Below are 16,881 nucleotides of genomic sequence, written 5' to 3'. Positions count from 1 at the left end.
TTGGCTCAGTCCCTTGTCCTGTTGGGCATTTTCCTAAGGGGGACTGTGACTCACAGCATGGACATCCAGGATGGCCTTTCTTCATTCAGGTACTGTGGGATAAATGGATATTTTGGTGTAGTCTTGCCAGTTGCTGCCCCTTCTTCACAACTTCATCCCAATGAATCCTTTAATTGAACTACTGAGCCAAATAAACTTCTTGAAAGCCAATAAAATTGCTCAGCTTCAGTTAAGGTCTCAGCCCATTCTGCTGGACTGTCTGGGGCAGATGACCACTGAGCAGCAGAGCTGCCTGTGCAACAAGAAGTCTGCAGAAACTCACCAGAGAACAGCATTTTTTCATGTATTTTGCTGCAATTTTCTTTCGCTTTTCACTTTTCTTGCTCTTTTTGCCTCTCCAGTTCATCATCATGATATACATAGGTCTCCCATATCCAGATCTCACTCTTATACTTGCTGAATAGACACGCTAAATATAGCAATCTGTGTCTCTGCATTGTCTGCTGTGGTCAAGTGATTGTTTCATGTGACTGGCCTAGAGGGGTCTTACAGATTGCAGCCTCAGTGTGGCCCATGGTGGGTTTTTTAAGATTACCTTCTTAGCAATTTTAAGAACAAATAAATAAGTAATAGTCCACTTAAAAGCTTGGTAGTGAAAGTGATTTCTTGTCTGACTTTTATCTCAGCTGACGGGATGGGATGGAGTGACATGGAGTTTCTGTAGGAGGAGATGCACTGGAGCATTTGTTGTGGGGGGAGGTGTTAAATTTGAATGCACACCAATGCATGTGCACTGAAAAGGAAAAGGGAGTCATGACTTAGGATTCTTCATCAGAGAGTGTTCATGACTCCACAGATATTACACCATGGCAGACTTTGATCTGCAGAGACTGATGTGCATTAGAAGATAGAGATGAGCATAGAATCACAGAATATCCTGAGTTGGAAGAGACCCATAAGAATCATTGGCTCCAGCTCCTACCAGCAGACTAGAATCTCTCTTGTCTTACCACTACACCATTTCACTGCCTTCAAAGGTATTGTTAATATTTTGGGGCAGAATAACAGCTGATGAAGGTGTAGTGCAAGAAGCCTGAAGGACCAGCTGATTCAAAGAAATAAAAATATACTCTCTCACACTCGATGATCTGACACACAATTTCTTGGTCCCAGGAGTAGATTTTGCTGTCAGAAGCAAGTAAAAAAGGTGCAGTCCTTGGGGGCAGATGGCATGAATGCTTTAGGGGAGCAGATGTGAGGCTTGCCACGCAAGGGGTAACCAGAATTGGGGTAAAGTGTGTGATGAGTAGTGGTGGTCACTCAGGAGAGATTCACACCTGTACAGTGTTCAGGTGTTAGTACAGTCACTCAAGTACTGCAGGAATACATCTGGCAAGGTTGGAGTGAGCTGAAAAGCTCTTTGAAAATCAAGCTTCAGCCACACAGCTGCTTAGACATTTGAGGACATTCTTAAGGCTTCTTCAAAGACCAGTTGGCTGGTTTTGTTAGAAACAAGATAGAAGGTTGTGTGAGAATTTTAGCTGTGGTAAAATCTGGACTGGAAGTATCCCCAGTATACAAGCCCTAAGTTATTTGCATGCCACTCTGACAGTGAATTGTGTGAAGGGCTAACTGACTCGAATGGGTTAGAGGCAGGGTGGGAGGACACGGGGCTTTCAAGTTGAGTGCTCAGTAATGCTGCTGCTGCCACGCTGACTGTTCTCTCCTCCCCTCTGCAGGTGAGAAGCCTTACAAGTGCTCGTGGGAAGGGTGCGAGTGGCGTTTTGCACGGAGCGACGAGCTCACGAGGCATTACAGAAAGCACACGGGGGCAAAGCCCTTTAAATGCAACCATTGTGACAGGTAATGCAGCTCCTAACGTGGTGTTCAAGAAACCTGTGGACTTTTGTGACTGGCATGGAGCTGCCAGCTCCCAGAAACAAGAGACCTGGCTCCCAGCAGAGATCCCCCTTCTGTCCCACTGCCTGCATCCCTGTACCATGGAGGGAGCCTCTGCTCAGCTCCTGCCCTCTCTGCCTTAGTGGCCAGGCAGGCTGGCAGATGGGGAATTCTTCCTAAGCAGTCTAATCCCACAGCACAGAACAAAATGTGGGACCAGGTGTAGGTCTGACTGAACCCTGCTGGTGTCTGTTGTGGGCACAGGATTCAGTTCACAGGGCAGGTCTTGTTAATACTCTTAAAGCAGGGAAGACATCCAGAGGGCCTTAGACCATTTCAGTGATGGACCTCTCCACAAAGCATCTCCCCAGCTTTCTGTCTCCTGATCCTGTGAGCCTGCTGTGCTCACGAAGGCAAAGCTCCCTCTCTTTGCTTTGCTTCAAGGACTACCCCAAGCACCACTGCTGGCTACCCACATTTTGGCAGGGTGGGCCTCACAAAAACTTTGGTGTATGGCAGGAGGAAGGGGGAGTGTGTGGCTCTTGTGCCACAAGTGGCCCAAATCTGTAAGAAACCTCTAGGAAAAAGCATTCAATTTCTGTATGGTCATTGTCTTCTCAGCACTGACTCCAGGGCTCCTAAAGAAAAGACAACAAAGGGCACCATTCTCAAAAGCCCAAGAGTGATTTAGACACATTTTACCCTTCAAGTTCATGGGGTTGTTTTGTGTAAGATCAATGATCTCTGCACAGTCCTGCTAATTAGTGAATCTTTTCCTACAGTTTTAAATCTCATTCTTGCCATCTGTTTGAAGTGGGGGATACTCTACACCTTCATTCTGAGAGGGCCCAGATCTGAGAGCCTGCCAGGTGGGCAGGCAGGGCCGAGGTTCCCGAGGAGCCTGTCAGAGCAGCGCTCTGGGGCTGGGAAATGCGGGGTGAGCTGAGCAGCCAGCGGCTCCTGCGAGGGCTCTCACCGCCGCTCCTTCCTGCAGCCTCGCTGCTTTCGCTGCTTCAGTGAATGCTGAGCTGCTCTGAAAAATCTGGTCATCCTTGCTTGGTGCTGAGGGTTTTTGAAGGCTGGTTCTTTCAATTTAGAAACAAAACCAAAAGAACATCCTTCTCCACATCCCCAATCCCAATTGATAAGAAATCAGGGTGGAGCAAAAGCAATTACCCCTGTAATGACTCTTGACAGCACTGACAGGATCGAACAATGAGCACTTCTCCCCCACTCACCCCCCCAGCTGAAGATTGGCAATGCCCTGGGTGAAACCTGGATCCACTATTGAGTAATCAAATAATGTGCTTGCATCTGAACATGTTATCCAGCTAATCCTATTTATATATATTTTTAAAAGAGGCTTAAGAAAATTACCCATCTTTTTAATGCAGCACTAAGGTTCTCGACTGTGATAAGGAAACGTTTTGTAATACAATAAAGCCTCTAGGAAGCCTGTGGGTACACCAGACCAACAGAGAATATGCGTGGAGAGAGGATGTGTGGGACATAAACAAGGGACCCCATCCTTTTATGGGAAGGAAATTTGATCATTTTCACATCCTGCCTTTCCAAGAGCTTCATCTCCTTAAGTGCTCTTCTGCCCTTGTCTCCCCTCTTCCCGTCCCCCTTCCCCCATGGAGGGCTTCCTCTTGGATTATCTTTTGTTTTATCCCTGGATCATCTTTTGTTTGCTCAGAATGAGGGACAGGATAAGCCAAGTAGGGACCTCTGCAGTTCTGCTTTTGTTTAAGCACTTCTGTGAATGAGAACAATTATATCCTCTGTTTTAAATGTAAGGCATTGCCTTTCTCCTTTCTTTCCTCGAGTGGCCCCACAAACACACACACACACAGAGCCCTAGGGTTTCTGTGTCAGGGCAAACAATATTTTTAACAGACATCTAGAGAAATACAGCTGGTATTTTCAAGTCCTTGGTCTCTTTCAGTCTCTTTCAGCCCTTTGTTAAGTGCTCTTTATTCTCCCCCCACATATTATCCCTTTCTACCTGGCTTTTCTCTTTGGCAGCAAACTCAGTCACTACAGTCAAGAGATATATTCCTGTAATCATCTAATGCATTTTGCTCTTCTGCTGAATCTGTAGATGAAGAGAAAACATTATTAATAAAATTCAGAGTGCTGAGGATTGTGCACTGTTAGACTCTATGCCCATACTATCTGTGTGTGGTGACAGGAGGCAGATTTGTCATTATTCCCCCAGTTTATTGTTGCAAGCCTTTAGAGTGACAGTGCTTGTTCTTTTACCCTACTCTGCCATACTGTTGTTTTTCATTCTTTTCTCATTCTCAGGCCTCTTTGCTACCACCTACTGCAGAGGTCACCTCAAGCAAGGGCTGAAACATGAGCCCAAAACTGCCTTTAGCCATTTAGGCAGACTTCTAAAGATGTGCCTTCCTGAGCCAGGGTTGCAGCTGGAGAGCAGTTTCTCTGTATTTGAACTGCTGCCCTTTATTGCACTCCCCATTATCGACAGAAGCTGTGGCCACTCTCTCAGACGTGCTGCCTTGTTAGGTTTTAAGGAGCTGATTGGAGCTGTTTTAACAACACCGATGTAGCACAAATCCTATGCCTGTTGTTGTTCAGAGCTGAAGGCTGTATCTTGGCAAAGAGAGCATGGAAGGGGTGATTCAGATAGCAGAGGGGGATGATGTTCACACAGTCTGGCTGCAGTTCCCTTCCAAGGCTGTTTTTAGATGAGCTTGTCTCTCTCACCTTCCAAACAATGTCAAAGGAGTATTAATGTCCTCTGTGTATAAGTAAATTTTATAACAAAAGAGATAAGATGAGATTCTCCTCTTCTGCCCTCCCTGACCTATCCCAACACCACGCAGCCCACAGATCACATTGTTCGTCATAGCTGGCAAACTACCACTGCTTTGAGTAACTTCATATGTACTGCAAATGGTGTGTGGCTTTGTGGCAGGGAGAGAAAGGAGAATCGGCTAAAGTGGTGTGGAAAGCACCCCAGGAAAGCCCTTAGTGCCTTCCAGATGCCAGGGTTATGCTGGTTGTTAGCATTCACCAAGAATTTTGCTCTTCAGAAACGCAGGCTAGAGTTGTTCCTCACACAGTGCAAGCCCTCAGCACTTCCAGGGGAAGAGTTTGACAGGGTAGTGGCACTTGCTGATTCTGGATAAATAGGTGTTTAGGAGACAGCAGCTTAGTTCCAGACTGTTGGGATGCATATTCCTCTCTGTATATGTGCACACGTGCTCATGCACGTGTTGCTAGCAAGCTGAGAGTGCACTTAGCTGGAATGAACACATCCCACAGTGGAAAATCCACAGCTGCTAGGAAGGATGGCTGAGCAATATATTCTCTCTCCTTGTACTTACCTTCCCTTTTTCTCCTTCAGAGGCTTCAGGGCCAAGCAGTATTGTGTTGCTAAGGAGATACAGCAAAAAGAGAAAGGAAGGAATCATGTCTGGGAGCAGGGAATTTGTGCATCACACATCCTTGTATGAGTTTTATAATTAGAGTGTCTTATTCTAGCATAAACTGTTCTTTCTAGGAAGAGCTAGACTGAGGGGGGGATGATGGAGAAGGCTGTGGTGGGCCCTTGTATGATGTGCAGAGCTGGTCTGGAACTGAAAGAGGTGTAGAGCCAGAGGTGCAGAGCAAAGTCTCGTGTCCTGGGCAGAATTAGAGACCAGCAAGCCCCTGTTCCTTGATTTTTGAAAAGTAGTTTCCTTTGACAGCTTATCCTGTGGAGCCTCTTCCACTGCTGCCTCTAGTCCCTTACCCAGAAAAGAAAGAAAAGAAGTGTGTCCAGTAATCAATAGGCTTTTAGACAGTGTGGTTTAGCTGCAAAAATTTTGTATGGACTGTTTTACAGTTGAAAATAAATATCCACATCCACCAGCCTTACCAAGAGATGTAACTAAACAAATTAGTCAGTGGGAGAATGTGGAGAATTAGTATTGTACCACTTTATTAGCTATAAACTAGCAAATATGGCATCATTTTATTACCTATAAAAATATTATGGGTGCTAATACGGTAGTTACTGATGTGAAGCAATGTACTGAATCTATAATTTTAACAGATCTAGCTATGCTGTGACTCAGCATACACTTCCCTGGGTTGCATCTGTAAAAGAGACAACTGGAGAGAAAAAGCTGTGCTTGGGTGGGGGTCTTATGACTAGTTCTAGACTGAAGTGCCAGCTGGTGCATGTCTTTTTGGCAGCCACTCAAGCTGTTGTTTTGTTTTGGCAGCCCTTGTAGCCAGAGCGTGCTGCTTTCTCATTTTAAGACTGATGAGAGAGACGTTGGTCCAAGGATGTATTTTGTCACTCTAGGGCTAGAAAATTCTAGCTGTGCAGAGCCTGCTGTGGTGAAAGCCCAGTGTCCATTGTCAGGTTCACGTGTGCCTTGCTGGGTCTCATGTAGGACCTTGGAGGAATGCCTCCTCCATCCTATTTTGAAGTCTCATTTTTGCCATTCTGAAGGTATTACTCCCTTGTAAGCCCTGCAAGTAGAGAAGATATGAGTTGAACAGAGCTATGCTCATTGCTCATTCACAGAAGATGAGTAAATGACTTGTCTTGTGGAAGTTGTCTTGTTTTAAGGTTTCTTTGTCTTAAAAAATGTACCTCTTTATCACTCATCTCTGTGTGTAGATGCTGACCAATCACGTGTGCAGTGGAATACTTCAGCAGGACAGAAAAAGTCCCCTAAGTATTTAAAATAGTTTCATTTTTATAGTTCTTCTCTTTCTCAGCCTTTCTCTGCTTAGGGTGTTTATCCTTTGGGTGTTTAGATTGACTGTTCTTTTTTTTTATCTATCATTATTGGCTTTTGGGGGAGGTTGTTAAGTTTGTTCTTCTGCTTCTTCTTTCTGAAAACTACAAAACACTCAACTACCCCTTTTTTAAAAATACACTCGGTGCCCATATATGAGCTATCTTGATTCTTACATTAAGCCATTTGGATATTCTTCAGACCATTATTGGTGGCTCATTTATACTCTAGTTCTGCGGAGCACTGAAAAGACATGCCAGGCAAATCAGTTCTGTAAGTAGCTTTTCCTAGTGTTCTTGGAGCCTACAGAACCAGTTTACTCAAAAGCCACAGGTATATGGGGGTTGGTGTGATATTTGTAGTAAATGTTTTTGAAGTAAATAACCCAGTATCTTGTGCACAGCTTAAGGTGGAAAGAAGGTAAGCCAGAATTTGCAGGGAACTTGAAAACCTCCTGATTTTAAATGCTCAGCTGAAGTTTCTAGAAGAAGTTTAATTTCTGAGTGTATCTGAGTCCTGCCACTGTGACAGGCTCCATTTTAGGGCTGTGGGGTAGCAGCCAGAACCACTGTCTGCTTCTCCTGTGGTTTGCTTTCCGGTGCTGTACATATCTTAAATGGCACTGTGATGGGGGGTGTAATGGATGGGTGCTTTCAATCCCATATCTAATGGGTATGGAGTCTGTCTCATCAGGATCCAGCTACATGTTCAGAATGACAAAACATTATGTTTTATTTTGAGATGGAAAAGTCTTTGTGGATAAAGAACAGAAGTTGAAAGCTCAACTCCTGGCTTTCTTTTTTTCCCCCTGGTTTTACCACACCTGTGTGATTTACAACTTCCTTGCCTTCTCTGTCTTTCAATTGTCACTCTTAAAAAATAGGCATAATATCTTCTGTCAACATCCTTCAGGGAGATAATATTCATCAGAATCCACATATTACCACCCAGATTCCCAGGTGAGAGGAACGGAGAGATATGAAGCCCGATGGATTGTCAGCCTCCAAACTCTGAGCCAGATTTCCTTCCAGTTTGGAATTAGAAATGAGAATTAAACTAGCATCATTCTTTGGTGCTTTTTGCAAGGAGTGGGCACTTGAGAAAGCTGGTATTTTTAAAGATGGTGTTGCTGAATAAAACCGATTAGTTTTATTTATTTTTTTTATATGTAAACACATACATACTAAATATTTGGCTTTGTAGTACAGCTGCAGAGATGAGCACTCTCCCCTGATATCTGACTCTGTGAAAGAAGTGAGAGGGAGAGGAACAGGGAAAGGATAAAAGTCATCTCTTCAGCTGTTGAAGAGCCAGGGTAGTTGCCTATCTGTGGCCACAGAGGTCGATCACACAGGCTTTGATGGTGATCCATGGATATCTCAAGGAATGTCTCTAAACTGGGAGATGTATTTTCTCCCGTACATAACGAGAAAGAAGCAGAAACCCTGTTTTCCAAAATCCTATACTTACTTCAATTCCTGCTTGCTTTATGTTGCAGGTGTTTTTCCAGGTCGGATCACCTCGCCCTCCACATGAAGAGACACATCTAAATATCAGTCAGCTTGGCATGGATGTCATCTGGGCTAAGTGTTGTGAGATGAAAGTGGAACTCAAGTTACAACGTGCTACCTTACAGGAGAAGAGAACTCGATCCCGTGTAATCCTCTGTACAGGGACCACATGCTCACAGTGTCATGCTCCCAGTTACACTTCAGTACCACATCGGTTCTTTTATGCCTTGCCCCAGCTGGATGGGAGAAGATGCAGGCGAGGAAATGGTATAGAGGTGAAGTCAGTGAAAAAGAACAATTACTTTCAGTACTTCATCCCTCTTGGATTTGTTTCCTGTTTTTGCCAGTGGAAATCAAAGAAAACAGAGGAGGCTTCCCTGCAGGTGGACGGCAGTAAGAGGGGCTTATCTAACTTGCTTCTCAGTGCAACTCACTAGAAGAATATGTCGTCTTGAAGTTGCATATTTGTAGCACTAACTTTCTTTTTAAATAGATGGGGGGAAAACAATGACCTAGAAAACCAAATCCCAGTTTGGTAGCCAAAATTAACCTCTTGGTTTTTTTGTTCTTTCTCTGAGAATTCCTAATTTTCAGTGCATCAGACTTCTCACAGACACTTCGACCTGTCTTGGTTTTGGTTCTTCTTCCCAGAACTGAGCTATTGAGATCCTTTTAAGTCAATACCAGTGGCCTTAATGGCAGTAGACTGTGGAGTGACACTTGTGACACAAACATCCTCTTTTTGGCCTGAGTTTATGTAGACTTCATGGAGGATTATATTTTTGTTGGTTGTTTTTATTTTAATTTTTTTTTTTGGCTATTGCACAACATATGCACTAGGGACTCTGGAAGCTGCTGCCACGATGGCTAAGTAGCCAAGGGATAAACCCCTGAGATACAGCACCTAATATCTCTGTAAGCCTCACCTTATTGCCATAGCTAGGACTTCTTGTTTATTTTTTGAACAAAAAACTTTAAAAGCTTGTTTGGAAGCTTAAACCTTTTTTCTCTTTTCTCCACAAACAAGTGATCTTCAGAACTCCTTGTCTTCACCTGGATATCAGTCTGGGACTGGCCACACAGGCATGACTACAGGATTCCTTCCACATCATGTGAGCAGATTAGCCACAACCCACGGTGATTTAGTGGTGAATTATGTTGCTTTTTCTTGCAGTTCTCCTATTAACCAATTTAAAACATTAGCCTTTTGTTTCTGTAAAGAGCACCTGCAGACGTTTTAATTTAAACCTGTTTGTTGAGCATCTTACACACAAAAACAACCCCCAAGCCAAAAATCCTACTCCAGTCTCTGAGTAGGAAATCAAGAACCTCTTCCAAGTACAATGGCTTCATTCAGCATTAGCCTGTTAAAGAAAATATCAAAGTCCTGCTTTTCTTTTCATCAAGTTGATGCTGTAGCCCTCTCCTATATGAAAAAATGTAACCATGTGAGCGGTGAAGGAAGGGATTGGATTTTACATACAGCAGTGAGGCATTTCCAAATGATTGGTCCAAAGTATTACTAACCTAGAGGTCCATTTTGGCCTACGGTGTGAATCATCAAGGAGAAGTGGAGGTCTCATGCTCACCCTTCCGTCATATTGATAATTTGATTTCTTTGGCTCAAAGTGGATTAAAGTCTTCATTACAAAAGAAAAAAAAACAAACCCTAAAAAATGTATTGCCATAACTTGTATTTGAACCTATTTGGCACTGGTCCTGACTCCAAAGACTGCATTTAGGACCATGAAAATGGCCTATGCAAGCAGGCAGGCAGTCATTAGGTTGTATATTTTGTATATTCTTGGACCATCCCTACAAGATGTGTCTAGAAATGAAACAAAATAGCGCGTGGTCCACAAATGGTTGCTGCTCTTTTATAATGTATTAGCCAACTGCCCTTCTTTGACTGTTTTGACTCATTGACTGTTAAATATTTCCTTAATTTATGTTTTGGGAGGTGAAATTGTACTTTAAGGGGAAAAAAGAGCAAACAAGAAACTCAATAGATGTTTTTAAGAGCCGTCACCGGGATCCTTGGCACTTGAATTCTCAGCATTTTGCAACCTTTGGTTCCAGTGAGAGATTGAATTTATTCAAAAGATGCTGGTTTTCCTCACAGTTTTCACAAAACACTGTGACTGTCAACTGAACACTTTGGGGACAGGGGGGAAATACGATGTCTGGCCCATATGGCATGAAATATGGACCAAAATCTAACCATCTTTTAGGGGCAATGATGTAATATTCATGATAAGAGCATGAGAGAGAGTGAAAGAAAGTCAGAAAGAAAGAGAGAGAGAAGAAAAAATTGAATTTATTCCAAAGATTTAAAACTAACTATACTCTATATGTGTATATATATATGCTTATATATATATATATGTATACATTTAAAAATTGCAGAGCACTGCTTGCTGACAATCTCGTATTTCTCTACTTCTGTATTTGCATACTTCTTATGGCCATTCCACCCAGCTGTTTCACTGGGACTGAGGGCCCTAGAATCCAATTTGTGTTGGAGCAAATAGAGCATCCTGCCAGATCACAGAATCACAAAGTGTCCTGAGTTGTAAGGGACCCACAAGGATCATTAAGTCCAACTTCTGGCCCTGCGCAGGACATCCCAAGAATCCCACCATGTGCCTGAGAGTGTTGTCCAAATGCTCCTTGAGCTCTGGCTGGCTTGGGGCTGTGACCACTTCCCTGGGGAGCCTTTTCCAGTGTCTGACCACCTTCTGGGTGAAGAACTTTTTCCTAATGTCCAGCCTGAACCTCCCCTGACACAGCTTCATCCCATTCCCTTGGATCCTGTCACTGGTCACCAGAGAGCAGAGATTGGTGCTGCCCCTCTGCTGCCCCTCAGGAAGATGTCTAATGGGAACTGAAACCTCAGCTGTGTGGAACTGTAGAGCATCCAGTGAGTGCATTAGATAAAAAAAAGTATAAGAGAATCCTAGAATTTCTTTACGGTAGTGTCCTAAAATTTATGCTCTCAAATTCTCCACTCCAATATTCATTGGCTGTGAACCTGCATAAATATCCTCCTTTGCTCTCTGAACACACCTGCCTTTAGGTGTGCTATCAGTAGTATACAAACCTTAATCATTAAGTGATGGTTTAAACACCAGACTCTGTTTAAATGGGAAAAAGTCAAGCAAGACTTTTTTAGTTCCAGTTGTCATTTATGGTGTTGTTGGCATCTTATTTAAATATACCAGAACAAAGGCCCCAAGGGAAAAAAAATGCTGAAATACATCTTTACTTTGTTCATAAGGCAGGCCTACATCTAAATCCTGCATCCAAATAGCCTAAAAAACATAGAAGAAAGGGGGGTAAAAGGCAGATTTCAAATTTCTCAGGCTCTGTAGCAGATCTTGAACTCTGAAGCCAAAATTTGAGCTTTGAAACCACCTCTTATGTTTGAAAAGGGTGATATTTTTCAGCTGTATATATGGTGTACCCAGTCAATCTCTTGACTTCAGTTTTCGGGTGCTCATATGCAAGTGTCGTAGTCATTACTTAAATTTTGAACCATAACTTTGGTATTTTATAGAAGGAGTCTCCATTTTGGAAAGGCATAATTAGTGACACATTCCAGGATTGGGTTTTTTTTTTACAATGACGAGTTTTGTTTCTTTGCGGATATTTTAAGCTGTACACTTCAAACTCGTGTAGTCTGTTATAGTTAGTTCCTTTTTGGGCCTGTGTTTCCTTGCTAAAGTTGTACAGTTGTTCTCTCTCTGTAAATTATGAGTAGAATCAGACTAAAGAGGGAAGGCTCTGTGTAAGGCTTCTGGAAAGCAAACCCATAAATTTGGTGACAGTTGAGGACAGTTATCCAGCTGTAGAAAGGAGAAGCTTTACCTTGTTTCCTTCAATGTAAGATTTATGCCTATTTGTAAAAGAGAAGCCACTCTAAGAAAATCAGATAATTTTTCCAAGGTTATGGAGCTGTAGGATGAAAACAGATTGAGCTAAAAGTCTCACAAAATAGTGTACACAGAGGAAGCAACTAAAATAAATGTTTTTGTGATTAGCTAAATAATATTTTGGATCAGAACAGTCAGTCATAGAATCATGAATATGGAAAGGGGCCTCCAGAAGCCATCTTAGCCAACCTCCAACATGAGCTGGTTGCTCATGACTGTATCCAGTTGAGTTTTAAATATCCTCAACAATGGAAATTCTGCAGTCACTCTGTCCAAGCTTCTCCAATATTTAACCACTTTCATGGTAAAAAAAAAAAAAAAAATCCAAAAATCTGTGTGTCAAGTAGAAATTTTTCATGTTCAAACCCGTTTTCAGGCTTCTTCCAGTGTGCACCTCCAAGAAGAGTCTGGCTTCTTCTCTAGTCTTGGTTAGGTATTTGGAGATAGCAATAAGATCTACACTTAACCTTCTCTTCCTAAGGTTGAATCGTGTCTTTCAGCCTCTCTTCATCCATCATGTGTTCCACTACCTTCGTGGTGAATCTCTGCTAGACTTGCTCCCATATGTCAATCACTTTTGTGACTGGGGAGACCAAGACAGAATATTCCAGGTCAAGATGTGCTTTGTATGTGACAGTGTTGATAAAATATATTTGTTCTGGACTTTTCCATTGTCTGAGACAACTTAAAGTCAAGATTCTATTTTGAAAACTGACTAATAAAAAATAATTTAGGAAGCACTGTTATAAATAGTTTTCTAATCAAATTTGCCAAATCTGTGCATAAAAATATGCTTATAAAAATATACTTCTGTACCACCAGCTTGAGCCCTGGCTAGCAAAATTCATTTTTTTTCGATGTGATCATTGATGGTTCACTTTGAACTAAAAAATGTGTAGTTTCATTTGTACTGTATCAAATATGAAGACACATGATGCTGTATTTTAGTCACTTCTTATACTAAAACTGCACTTCAGTGCATCTTTGTTCTGTTTGGTTTTCCCCTTAGGAGATAAAGAGCAACATAAAATATCAGATATATTTTATAGAGATTGGTCTAAAAGTGGATGGCAGAATCCAGAGTATTTTTCATTATCTCTGAGTTGTTTTTCAGTAGCTAGTTCTCAGTCTAGACAATTACATTACCTGGCTAAACTAGCAACTGAAGTGAAATTCTAGATTCTTTCAGTGTCTTGGACGAGGCCCTGAGCAGTCTGGTCTCACTAAACAAAGGGTTGAATGTTGGATTTGGTGACCTCCAGAAGTACCTTCCAATATTAATTTTTCTGTGCTTCTATGATTCATTTCACAGCTTTTACTTATTAAAAGTTTTCTGGTTTTATTTCTTCATAGTCTTGTGCTGATGAAGCAGACTGTAAGGCAGATCTGTAGGTTTTTTCTCTAATTCTGAGAGTTTCATCCTTGTTAAACTTTGTGAGCTTTCTTCATGAGGGAGACCTAGAAAGGAAGAAATCTTAAAAGAACCCAAACCCTTAGCAAATCAGTTTGAAGCAATATCATACCTTGATATGTGTCACAGCCAGATATTATGGAAACAAGTTTGCTAGACTGGAAGACCCATGTGATGTCTCAGAAATGGTTTCCAGGACCTGAAATCTAAGCCAACATATTTCTACAAAGGTGATTTTTTTTTTCATTCATTCATTCATTCTTTTCCTCAGACTTTTTGGAATTGCTATTTTTGTTGGGGTAGCACATTTTCACTTAATGGATGGGAAGCACTGACCAAACACAAACAGGGAAGAAGAATCTGAATGCAAGAGGATCCCTCAGTCCTTGCTTTCAGAATTGTTTTAACTTTAGGCATAAAAAAGTAACTAATCACTAGGGTGTATAGCTAAAATGGAGTTGATCAATATGATTGTTACAGTGACTGAGTATATCTTAGTTATGACCTTTCTGATATCTGTAGAATCAGGCTTTCTCCCTCATTTTTATCTGACCCTAGACAATTTGGGGTTTGTATCTAATATAAAGGTTGCTCCTCCTATTTAATACACTTTATCTGTATACAGAAGAGGTGGTAATTGGTACTTTTGGCAAAGCTGATGAAGTTCAACTTCCTTAAGTGTGTCCCTTCCTCTTCTCTTAATGTATGTCAGAATCTTTAAATTAAAAAAAAAAAGAGGACAATTTTGTAAATAATTTAATGTTACAAGGCCAGCACTCAGTGGATCAAGGGCTTTTACTCTTGATTTCATTCAGGACTTGGCACATTCTGTCATTCCATCCAGTAAGACTGTTTTTGAGCTTTCATATCCTGGGCGATGCTCTAACCCAGAACTTCTAAACTACTTTTTGCTGATATCAGATAGAATTGCACTTGTAAAGATATCTACATACCAAGAAAGAAAAACAATGCTTGACAAGAACTATTTAACTTTGTCTTGAAAGAAGAGAAATTTTTTTCTCTCAACATTGACAAGTCTTGCCTGTCTTTCGTCAGCATTTAAACTACACTTTCATGAATGATCTTTTCTAGATCAAGCTTGGATATTTTTCTTCCTTTTGTCACACTTGAGTCTCTTTTTATTAATAGTTTAGGGATGACTACTGCAGTCTTTCTCCTCCACAGCTCTGCACAGGCTTCAGTGGCAAGATTTAGCACTGTAAGAACTGTAGGATCTGGCCTACCAGGTACTAAGATCTGTGTTATAAAGCTGAAAATTTCCTCCTCCCTTAGAGTCCTCCCTTAGAGGAAGAAGTCTTGAGAATACTTGTGCTATATAAGTTATATATATAATGATATAGTTGTATATATAAATTATATACATAAAAATGTTGAGATGGGGAGTAGACTGCCTTTATCACCTCAAGAATGAGTTTCCCTACCTGAAAACTTTCAAATGCAGGCGTCATTTTAGAAACAGGGTTTTGTAGTTTTCCTTAATGCTTGTTGATGGCATTTTTGGTGTAATAATTGAAGTTGGAATCTGTGATTTTCAAAATGAAAGCTTTGATGACTTTTTTTTTTAAGTGCTTTGGTCCTAACTTCTATATACTGCCAGAAAACAGGTTCTCCACCCTGTCTCTGTGTGGGTGTGGATGTACAACAGTATACTGTATATACCTACACAGAAGAGCAAACTGAGCTACTGACTTACAGTTTGTAGTAGCCAACTGTGCCTATTGCTTTCATTTAAGGAGGGCACTTGCTGTTGCCACTGCATTTTAGGAATCATGTCAGCTTCTGTAGGAAAGTTTTCAACAGTGCTGGGAAATACATGTTGCTGTGTACTGTGAATGAGTAGGCTGCAAATTTGGGGATTGGGAGGGGAGGTGGGAAGGGAGGGGGATGAGGGCTTCGCATGTACACACTAAAGGGAACTAGAATGGACAGAAACATGGGAATTTTAGCCTTTATTGTTGGGCTCTCGGGGAAATGAAAAGCTAACATGCAGTCCCTGGAAGGCCTGAATGGCTGAAGGGCTGATCTTTATGTTTTGCAACATATGTTTTATCCATCATTCTGTATTTAAATCCCCAGACCTGTCAGATTCTGGAAGTAGATCAAAACACTGGTTTAAACACTACTTTGTTACCAAGGCCATGTCTCTACCAGGGAAGCTGTCCTACATTAAAATCAGTCTAGCTAAATCACTTTGTAGCTGCACCTGTTATGTGATTGCCTGGATCAAGTTTGCATTGGCATCCTATGCAGTTAAGCTGAAGTGTAAGAAATGCTTCAACTAATTAAGATACCTCTACAGGAAGGTTCTTGCACCAGTTTAAGTACCTGGTTTTGAAATCACTGCATATAAACCATAAGAGCTTTTCTCTTAGACACAAGGCCTTAGTTTGGCATGTCTGCTCATCTAGTTGAAAAAATAATAATGCAGGCTGAGATTTTTATTTTTTTTTTTTTTTTTTTTTTTTTTTTTTTTTTTTTTTTTGCTTTTCAAAGTGACCTGTTTTCCCTTTCGTTCTTTGAAACTTTTCTTGCTCTCTACCACACATTAGATTTTTGTTTGGGGAATTTTTTTTTTAACAACAAAAACAACAACAAAATGTATGAATGCTCCCTATTTAAAAAAAAGAAAAACCAAAAAAAAACAAAAACAAAAAAACAAACAACATTGCTTGAAGGACTTTCATTTTGCACTATAATTTTTCTTTTACCAGATGTGTCTGACAAGTGCATTTCGGAGATGCCCTCGGTCACGTTCTCTCAGGCCTACTCTGGTATTTCTAATATATCACAGAAGTACCCAATCTTGTAGCCCTCAGTTCTGCCTTTTTTTGACATTTTATTTTTTTTAAGCTTTTTATATATATATATATATATATAAATATATTACTTTGTCAGTTTTTTTGCTGTACAAAAAGTCTTAAGATTTAAAAATATTATTTGTATTATATGATGGTGGTATGTTAATGTTACAAAATTATTAATGAAGAAAAAATTTATTTTTGTTACTGGTCTGTTTCATAATTCTTTTTTAAATTGGTATATTGTAAGATATCTATGCAAAAATGTTATGTGACGCATTTTTATTTAAGAATGTAATATGTGTAATAAACTGTAGAATGTGTTTGGCCCAACAGTGTTTAGTGTGCCTTGTACATTATTTCTTTATGAAAACTTCTCTGAAGAGTGAAATGGCTTTTGGAGTTAAGGCTATGGTCCTGTAAACAGTTATTGACATAAAAATACAACTTCTAAGTGTGCTTTAGCCCATCAGAATAATATTTCTGGATTTAAATAATTTATTTTTAATGTATTTTGTAACAGTTCAAGTGTTGCTTATATTCATG

The 16,881-nt window shown here is 40.8% G+C and overlaps 1 protein-coding gene across 1 annotated transcript in view; it reads left to right on the top strand.

The window, feature by feature from the left end:
* Positions 1-16,670, top strand: part of KLF7 (KLF transcription factor 7) — a 65,640-nt gene extending 48,970 nt beyond the window's left edge. The window contains exons 3-4 of the mRNA XM_059853288.1: positions 1,740-1,863; positions 8,161-16,670. Coding sequence (XP_059709271.1) covers positions 1,740-1,863; positions 8,161-8,212 — 176 coding nt within the window. The 3' untranslated portion in view covers positions 8,213-16,670. The remainder of the gene's footprint in view (positions 1-1,739; positions 1,864-8,160) is intronic.
* Positions 16,671-16,881: the final 211 nt, after the last annotated feature.

Source organism: Haemorhous mexicanus, chromosome 8, assembly GCF_027477595.1.
Source record: "Haemorhous mexicanus isolate bHaeMex1 chromosome 8, bHaeMex1.pri, whole genome shotgun sequence".
Classification (NCBI taxonomy): Eukaryota; Metazoa; Chordata; class Aves; order Passeriformes; family Fringillidae; genus Haemorhous; species Haemorhous mexicanus.
This window is presented reverse-complemented; position numbering and strand designations above follow the sequence as displayed.